This window comes from Odontesthes bonariensis, chromosome 21, assembly GCF_027942865.1.
Source record: "Odontesthes bonariensis isolate fOdoBon6 chromosome 21, fOdoBon6.hap1, whole genome shotgun sequence".
NCBI lineage: Eukaryota > Metazoa > Chordata > Actinopteri > Atheriniformes > Atherinopsidae > Odontesthes > Odontesthes bonariensis.
This window is the reverse complement of record NC_134526.1, coordinates 14,983,822-14,993,377: the sequence shown is the minus strand read 5'-3', so window position 1 is coordinate 14,993,377 and position 9,556 is coordinate 14,983,822. Positions and strand designations below refer to the sequence as shown.

Sequence of the window (9,556 nt, the reverse complement as noted above, 5' to 3'; positions counted from 1 at the left end):
TGGCTTTTAATTTTGATAATTTATTTGTTTGTTTCTTTGTTCAGAGGAGATATTCCACAATAATTCAAAAGAAAACCATACTGTTTCTCATTCTTTATTTAATTTAACACAGGTATACACAGCTTTTGCTCATCAGAATTGTTTCAGTGAGGACGGAGCAGAACCAGCAGGGGGGGAAGAAAAATGACAGAAACGGCTAAAGTCACGATGAAAACCACAGCGACCTAAAACACCAGTGGAACAAATGTGTAAAAAAAAGAAATGCCAATATAATCTCATGAAATGCATCTATTAGAAAAAAAGAAGACCAATATTTCCATCGTGAAAAGTAAGCATCACAAACAATAACTGATAACACTGTTTTCTGTTGTATTTGCTACTATGATGCAAGTCTGTTTTGCACTGGCTTACATTTAGTCTCACTAACACAGATCTGACACTGTTTTCTGCTGTAATGATATTTACATGTTTGGTTTCATAGCTTTTTGCTTGATGGACTTTGACACAAACTGGTCATTGCTGCTGTAGAAATGCAGAACACGAGAGGGTGCATCGTGTCTTTCAGCAGTAAAAAGAATGATTAAATAAGACCAGATTCAGCAGTGCTGCCGTGACAGAGATAGAATATGGAATTAGATTACACAGGTGGCTCACAGTACGTGTGTGTGCATGCACAGAATACACAAAGACAGTTTATGCACAGAATCAACAAAACGTGGTTACATTAGCAGTAACAGATATTTATATCGCATTTTACCCACACATTAAGCTGGGATGTTTCCACCAACACAACACAACACAAACGTGGTCAGGATATGATGTGCATCAGTCCAAATCCTTCGGGAGCTTTGATGTATTATAAGGACGCGCGCACATGTGGTGGAAATCAATCACAAAGATAGCGATCTTCCTGTAGAAACGGACAGAGTCGCAGGTTGTCAGGGTGAAGTGTGGACGCTGTGGAGCTGCACTGTGATGATGATAAAAGAACACAACCTCTTGAGGACAAGTGTTCTAGCCCTTCACAAATTCACATCACTCAGTTATCCAGTATTAGAAAGCCTATTTGAAAATTGTAGCTTCTCGAATGACCGGTGTCATAAGAAAATGGCAATGTGAGACACTAGGGGACTGGCCCAGACTCTTTGACAAAGAGATGAGAGCAGTAACATAAGAAACATAAATGTTCCTGTTTGAAATTCCCGCAGTGCTTCACATCTTCAGAACTTCAGCCTGTTGTTAAATCTTAGCAGATGAGTGAGGCGAACAGGAAAATTATACATGAAACTCTTATCTGGACAGATTTCATGCTCTGATATAACTCAAACAAATTGTGAAGATGAGTTATAACTCAGGATTAACACTAAATCATTCAAAGTCACATAATTCAACAAGTTATTGTAACACAAACACTAACAAACAATGACAGCAGCAGTGTAATTTGTTACAGATAAGCAGCATTAAAAAAAAAAAAGATTAAAAAAACACTACAGAAAATGTGCTCGTTAAAAACAGACGGCAGACATTTTTTCCTTTTTCTTTTTTAAAAAATATACTGTGCAACACTGTTATCAAACAGTGTTATCAATATTTTATTCATCTTAGCAGCACTTTGGTTAGAATCTGGCTTGATACATAGCCAAACCACTACCATTATAAGGCTGTAGCATAAATTATGCATGAAACCAGAGTAAAGCAGCGTAAATGTGACACAAGACGTGTGGTCACTTACTAAACATTTATATAATTTACATACCCAGTGGAAACTAATTAGAAAAAAAAACCTTGTGTGGAAAAACATAGGGGAAACATAACAGCACCATCTCATATTCACATTCTGCCTCTGATTCATATCATTTGTTTACACGTCTGATTATTCAAAACTAAATGAAAGAAGTTAATAATAACACCTGACTTTTCGTACAATCGCTTTGCCCATTTTATTTACAGTTATTTACAGACAAATAAACTTGCAGAAAACAAAAACCTGCAGTTGTAGCCACAACATGAGCACATTGTGTTCTATTCTGGTTTTCAGACAATACAGAAATATGAAAGGTTGGCACAAGCCCTCTGCTGTAAACTACAGATATACCGGTAATCCTGGGTCTCAAAAGGAAAATCCGTGTCACTCAAGGGGCCATTTGATAGTGACTGGGGCTGTCTGTTACCTTTTCTTAAAGTCATAATATTAAGAGCTGAGAGGCATCAGCCATGTTTCACTTGCAGCCCATTGAAGAGATTTGTATGCACCAGTGATTTTGTTAGAATGGATTTGTTTACAATCTGGGGAATCTTGGAACATAACAGTTTTCATCTTCTTGATTCTAATGCTGTTAATGCATTGTCCTTTCCAGCAGGATAGTTTTTAGTCCAATAAGGATTTCCTTTCTGATGCTACCGAGGGAGCGGCCAACAGACGACTGTTTCTGAAAGAATGCCGTCTAATTGTCTCTGTGTGTGTGTTACAGTCAGATTACCTTCCTCTTAAATGCTGGTTTGCAGGTCACCATTCAGCAGAGTACTCTGGGTCTCTGTGGGGTCATTCATCATTCGGGATTTGTCCTGCCGGCTGTCGCTGCGCTCAACCTCATCCAGCCCTCCTACCTTCTTAAGACAGAGAACATTCTGGAAACTCTTCTTGAAGTTCTCCGATAGGAAGGCATAAAGAATGGGGTTTGCACAGCTGTTGGCGTATCCCAGAACCACCACAAACGCAAAGGTGCTTCTCAGAAAGGGAGTGGTGCTGATGGTGCCAGTCACTGAGGTCACGTTGAAGACGTAAAAAGGCAGCCAGCAGAAAACAAACACTGCCACCACGATGGACACCATCCTGGTTACCTTTCTTTCTGATCGCTTCCTCTTGGAGGAACTCACACGAATGCCTGAAGACTTCACCTTGATGATGATGAACAGGTAGCAAAGGCAGATGACTGTAAGGGGCAGGAAGAAGCCCAGAATGAAGGTGTAGAACATGAATGCTGTGTAGTAAGCCTCTTGAGGCTCAGGCCACACAATGGTGCAGAAGCAGCCGTCTTGCTTTGTAATCAGGCCACTGTATATAACGATTGGCAGATTAACCAGCAAAGACACCCCCCACACTGCCAGGTTGATCGTCTTGGCCATGCGGGGCTTCCGCCACTTTGTGGACTTAATTGGATGAACCACCGCCAGGTAGCGGTCAATGCTCATTACCATCAGGCAAAAGATTGAAGTGAACTGGTTCAGGGAGTCGACAGTCATCACGACCCTGCAGAGCACGGGCCCGAACGGCCAGTGGACCAGTGCCAATTGGATGGCGATGAAAGGAAGGCCCAGCATGAAGAGCACATCTGCCACTGCCAAGTTGAGGATGTAGATGTTGGTGACTGTCTTCATCTTAGCATAGCGCAGGATAACGTAGATGACAAGAGCATTTCCACAGAGACCCACAGCACAAACCAGAAAGTACATAAAAGTGATGACCACTGTGCTGGTTCTGTTGAAGCTATGGTCTGTGTCGCTCCTGTTGTTCAGGTTCGACCCATTAAACTGCACGAAGCTGTCATACAACAGGTGGTCCGACAAGTTCGGAGGGTTTGATGAGAATATCCAGGAGTCCATGATACCTCAATCTCTCCCTGGTATTTCTGATTATGGCATCCCACCTGTGCAGAAAGAATAGTTTTGTCAAAACACAAACGCTTGATATGCATTTTGATATTGATTGTATCCCAGAGGAAGAAAATGAAGATTTATAGTCATCACATTCATCGGATATTGAAGGTAATCCCTCTTCCTTTGACACTGGCATCACTTGTTGACAGATGCTGAGTCGACCCAGATGACCTGCATGTAATGACCAGCTATCACATGACATTCAACAGTCATGCTGTATGCATGAGTGACAAAACACAAATCAATATTGTGTGTCCAGCGTTTTTAGAGTATATTTACTTTTTCAAGTCAAGCAGAAAGACAGCAGTTCCTGGAAGGAATGTTATGATTTTACATCCTGATCATCTCTCTTGAGGACAAACCTCGCTGATAGCGTGTTTGAAGAACAGCTTCACAGGAGCCAAACCTTTTTAAAACAGATCAGACCTCCTTGTGTGTTTATTTGGTCGAGCCCACAGCTACCAAGGGAAATATTTTCACACGAACAATCCTAAAATCAGATGGGAAAAGCTTGCCTTTTCACATACTGCTAAAAGATGAGCTTTGATAGGTTATGCTGATTTTTTTGCTTACATTATTTTCAATTTATTAGGGTCTGGGCATGGATGTAAATGAATCCCAGCCTAAGTGAATCACAGCACTGCCAATAGCCTTGCTGCAATCAGATTGAAGTGCTTGTCATCGCCAATACACAGGAGGAAAACACTATCTGACAATTTAGCTCAGTGCCAGTAATATCAGAGCTTTTATCATACCAGTTTGTCATTTTCTCCATAGCAGCAAGATAGAGGGGACAGTGGCTGAACAGGTGTCCACATTTGACTCGAAGGGAGCTCAGTGACAGCTAAATGCCTGTTATCTCAGTCAGACTGAACAGAAACAAAAAATGTAAAGCAGTAATAGGCATATCAGTTCCTGTAGCCCTGAATGCAATCGCAATTCAATGACCACTGTTGGTATAAGTGAGTAATGTGAGAGATTGCGGTGAGCCGTGAAAATGCTGTTTTTCAGGCAGAGTGCCTGCAGTGCAACAGGTATCACCTCTGAAAAACAAGCTGAAAGCCATTATCACCATCACATACAAGGGGAAATGTGTGTCTTGCTATGTTGGGGAATCTGTAAATTATTTTAGAAAATTATTAATATATCCCGTTTTATTATTATTAATAATAATAATTATATATTATTATCAGAAGACCATCATTTCTGCTCTAACTTTTGCTCCACAGATAAATGCAATCTCATTGAATCCAACGTAGGAAGAACGAGGTCATGTCAGTCATTAACAATGTTGGGAAACTCTGCACACAGCAGCTGACAATTCTGTTTGGTTTGTGCGCTATGAAATCGCAGTTGTGTAATACACAACAGCATCCTATCTGTTTAATGGATTTTTGGCCCACAGTAAAACAAAAAATGCCCTGCGTTAAACTGACAGTGTAACTGTCCATAAAACGTTAAATTTAAAAAAAAATCTTTCAACGTGAAATCTTTACATTTACAGGCACCATCTTCGTGCAGATAACCTTTAGAATAGCCACGAGAATCGCCGTAAAGTATGTAAGAATTGTCTTACCTGTGACGGTTCAAAACATCTACGCCACCTCTTTATTGATGAAAGTGTTCCAGTGTTCATGGGAGATTCCTCTTCATTTTCAAACATTCCTGAAGTTTGCTTCACCGGTTTTGAGGCGGAGAAAATCTAGCTACTTTAAATTTTCTCTGAAGAATCCCATAATGTGTTGCGCATTTGACGCGAGCAGAAAGGCGCAAAGCTCCGATGCGCTCGTGGTGCGCGCAGCGACTGCCTCCAACTGGAGGGCAAGAAGATGTTAAGGGACTCGTCATGAACAGAGCCGAGGAGGTGCTGAGAAGTATCACCTCTGAACGAAGAGAAACGCTGCCTCAAATGCACACATCACTCCTGCTTATAGAATCAGCTTATTTACGTGGAGCTGACCGTTTAAAGACACATTTAGCCCCTCTGACGCGCGCTCAGAGTCTTACACCACGTGAGGAGAGGAGAGTTGGAGAATTTTGGGTTACAATAAAGTCGAAACCAAGACGTAAATAGAAGTGGATTCAAAATGGCGCAAGATAAAGCTGCTAAATTGAAAATGTGGGTTAGGTTTTTTGGTCACGTCAGGATCAGTATGACTTTTTTTTTGCCTGCCTAGACGTGCACTCGGGTTATGTCTGATGAAATTTTGACCTTGTGTTGTGTTTGGTAGTAGAATTATTTTTACTTTGACCTTAAAATAATATATGATGTTGAAATAACTAAACAAACCAGTGACACTAATAGGGCATGATTCTAGGCTCACTTTTCTTTTAAAAAAAGTATTAGTTGATTTATTTTATTAAATATTTTTCTGCAAACATGTGGACACAGACACTTATTTTCAGCCTACCAAACCATATTTAAATTTCAGTTGCATTATAAATATGGGAAGACTTGTTGGATTGACAAATTTGAGTCTATTTACATCCAAACTTAAGGAGATATTTAGGTTTATTTACATTTTCTGAGAATGTGAGTCTGTTGACTGAAGATGCCTGTCAAGAATCCCCTGTAAAACTTTCAAATTAATCAGGATGTGCCTGTCTGTTGTCACAACAATAAACGACTGTGAGTCTGTATCATTAGAAGTCATGCATGCCATTATACTGCGTCCATGTGATTTTGTGATGTTGTATGCTTTGGATCCTGTGGACTTGATATTTCACAGTCCATGAATGACGGCAGATGGTAAATGATCCAAATGCAGAACACAAAGCAGGGGGAAGCCAATTAAAAGGCAACTGCAAATTTCAATCAGAACTTACAAGTTTATGTTATAACAAAAATTGTTGCAAAGCAGAAAAAAAAACAGAATTCATTAAAAGGAAGAAATTTCCAATATGGAGAAAAACATGGACAGAGACCAAGGAGAAGACTAAGACAATGATCTAATAAGTAAAGGAAACTGGGCCGAATACATTTTGAGGGAACTAATGACAGATCCAAAGCAGGTCTAGAAATCAGTAAACTAAGAGTTTGGTTAAATTTTCTATTTTGCTTCGGAACCTTCTTAACTGAGTGAAATATCCCTAAGCAGCAGCCATGACAAGAGCTGTTTGAAGTCTCAACACTAACACTTTTGTTTAAGATCTCTATTATAAGATACACTGGACTATCCTTAATGAAAGAAAGGAGATAATTTCTTCCCACATTTCCTTGCAGTGCAACATTTTCATCCAGTTCTACAAACTGATTCATCTGGATAAATAGGATAAGACAAGAGATTGATTGGGAGCAGCCCGTGACACTACTTCTCTTTTTTTCCATTTTTTACAAATATTGATGATAAAGTCTCATCATTCTATATCATCTCTAATATGGTATGTATGATAACCATTGTGTAACAGTGTGATAAGACGCATTAGACAAAGTATCTAAAGTACTTTAAGCAGAATATTTATTGAACACCTGTAGTTTCAGTGCTGCATCACTCACATTACAGATAAGTGAAAGTGTGGTCGAATTCTCATTGCAGTCCTTTAAAATATTTCCTCAAATCTTTCCTTAATGTTTTCCACGGAGGTCAAGGTAACGAGCTTAGGATAAGACAATAGGAGATCATTTTTTGGACTACAGACTGGACCCATAGACCGGGAGAACAATGAGGACAGGGAGGCCATGTTAACAGAATTACAGGGGAATGCACTAACACAAATAAAACAGGACAACTAAATAGAATATAAACTAAACGAAGACATAAGAAAAGCAAATAATTAAGACCAACCCAATAGGAAAAGAGCAAAATGCCCGAACAAAACCTGATCTGAATAAGGCCTTACGCAGAAATGAGAGCAACAAATTACACCAAAACTACAACCAATGATAATTCAATTCAATTCAAATTCAATTAAAAAATACTTTATTTATCCCAGAGGGAAATTAAATGTTGATGTAACTCAATTAAAATAAAGGAGTTATTATAGATGCTGATGGCTTTGGGCAGGAAAGATTTCCTGTAGCGGTCCTTTTTGCATCCAAACTGAAGAAGCCTTTGACTGAAGAGACTCTGTTTTCCGATAACAGTCTCATGGAGAGGATGTTCAGGATTGTCCATAATTCTCTTGATTTTATGCAAAATCCTTCTTTGCATTATTGTCTCCAGAGGTTCCACAGTCGTCCCCAGAACAGAACCAGCCTTCCTTATCAGGTTGTTGAGTCTTTTTAGGTCCCTGATTCTGATGCTGCTGCCCCAACAAATGACACAAGAGGAAATGACGCTCTCAACAACAGACTTGTAGAAGATCTGCAACATCTTGCTGCAAACCTTGAAGGACCTTAGCTTCCTCAAGAAGTACAGTCTGCTCTGTCCTTTCTTGTAGATGGCTGCACTGTTGTGTCTCCAGTCCAGTCTGTTGTCCAGATGAACACCAAGGTATTTATATTCCTCAACCACCTCCACTTCTTCTCCCATGATGGAAACAGGGTTTGATCTGACCCTGTTTCTCCTGAAATCTACAATCATCTCCTTTGTTTTGTTAACATTTAAGATGAGCTGATTGTTCCCACACTATGCCACAAAGCGGTCCACCAGCTCTCTGTGCTCAGCTTCTTGTCCATCTCTGATACACCCGACAACTGCAGAGTCACCTGAATATTTCTGTAGATGACAGGAGTCTGACTTGTACTGGAAGTCTGAAGTGTACATAGTGAAAAGGAATGGTGAGAGTACAGTCCCCTGTGGTGCTCTTGTGCTGCTGATCACCTGGTTAGATACACAATTCTTCAGTCTGACAAACTGTGGTCTGTTTGTCAGGTAGTCATTAATCCAGGTGATTGTTGAGGCCTCCACCTGAGTCTTCTGGAGTTTCAGACGAAGCAGATCAGGCTGGATTGTGTTAAATGCACTGGAGAAATCAAAGAACATGATCCTCACAGTGCTGCCTGCTTTGTCCAGATGACAGTGGGTTTGTTGAAGCAGGTGTATGACAGCGTCTTCAACTCCAACTCCATGGCGATAAGCAAACTGCAGGGGGTCCTGATATGTGCTGGTCTGCTCACACAGGTGGGTCAACAGGAATCTCTCCAGGACCTTCATGATGTGGGATGTCAGGGCAACAGGTCTGTAGTCATTGATGACTGAAGGATGAGTTTTCTTTGGTACCGGAACCAGACAGGATGTCTTCCACAACAGTGGTACCTTCTCTTGGGTCAAGCTAAGGTTGAAAAGGTGTTGCAGAATCCCACAGAGCTGCTCTGCACAGGCCTTCAGGACTCGGGGGCTGCCACCATCTGGACCTGCAGCCTTGTTCCGGTTCAGTCTCTCCAACTGCATCTTCACCTGACTTCTAGAAACAGAAAAGTGGGAGGGGGAGGCAAAGGGGACAGCAGCATCTCCTGATTTGGTTGAAGACAAACAAGTGGAAGGAGAAGAATCCATGACTGAGGTGGAGGTGGAGATGTTACAGGAAAGCTGTGGGTCAGAGGAGGGTGGGATGTCTCTTTGGCTGGGAACAGGAGGGGAGGATGGTGAGCTTGTTCCTGAACTGAACCTGTTGAAGAATGTGTTCAGCTCATTTGCTCTGTCCAGACTTCCATCCATCCGATCCTCCCTCTGTTTGAGGCCTGTGATCTTCTTCATTCCTGACCACACATCTCTGATATTGTTCCTCTGCAGTTTACTCTCAAGCTTCTTTCTATACACCTCCTTGCTCTCTCTGATCTTGACTTTGAGCTGCTTCTGTATACTCCCTGTCTCGCTCCCTAAAGGCTCTTTTTTTCTTGTTCAATAGTTCCTTTAGCTCACTGGTGATCCAGGGTTTGTTATTAGGGAAGCATCTCACTGTTCTGGTGGTGATGGTGTTGTCCACACAGAAGTTTATATAGTCAGTCACACACTCA

The 9,556-nt window shown here is 41.0% G+C and overlaps 1 protein-coding gene across 3 annotated transcripts; it reads right to left on the bottom strand.

Annotated features, from left to right (window-relative positions):
- Positions 1–80: 80 nt before the first annotated feature.
- On the bottom strand, positions 81–5,575 carry LOC142372071 (somatostatin receptor type 2-like). Of its 3 annotated transcripts, XM_075454855.1 has the most exons (3): positions 3,937–5,202; positions 3,748–3,828; positions 81–3,647 (listed from the first exon to the last, which is right to left on the bottom strand). In XM_075454855.1, the coding sequence occupies exon 3, from the start codon at positions 3,601–3,603 to the stop codon at positions 2,488–2,490; it is 1,116 nt and encodes a 371-aa protein (XP_075310970.1). In that variant the 5' UTR covers positions 3,604–3,647; positions 3,748–3,828; positions 3,937–5,202; the 3' UTR covers positions 81–2,487. The 3 variants fall into 3 exon arrangements, with proteins under 3 accessions (XP_075310970.1, XP_075310968.1, XP_075310969.1); XM_075454853.1 differs by lacking the exons at positions 3,748–3,828; positions 3,937–5,202 and adding an exon at positions 5,234–5,575; XM_075454854.1 differs by having other exon boundaries at positions 3,748–5,202.
- Between the last annotated feature and the right edge of the window lie 3,981 nt (positions 5,576–9,556).

Coding starts and splice junctions, on each gene's coding strand:
- LOC142372071 (XM_075454853.1), bottom strand. CDS start 3,603: ATGGACTCCTGGATATTCTCATCAAACCCTCCGAACTTGTCGGACCAC.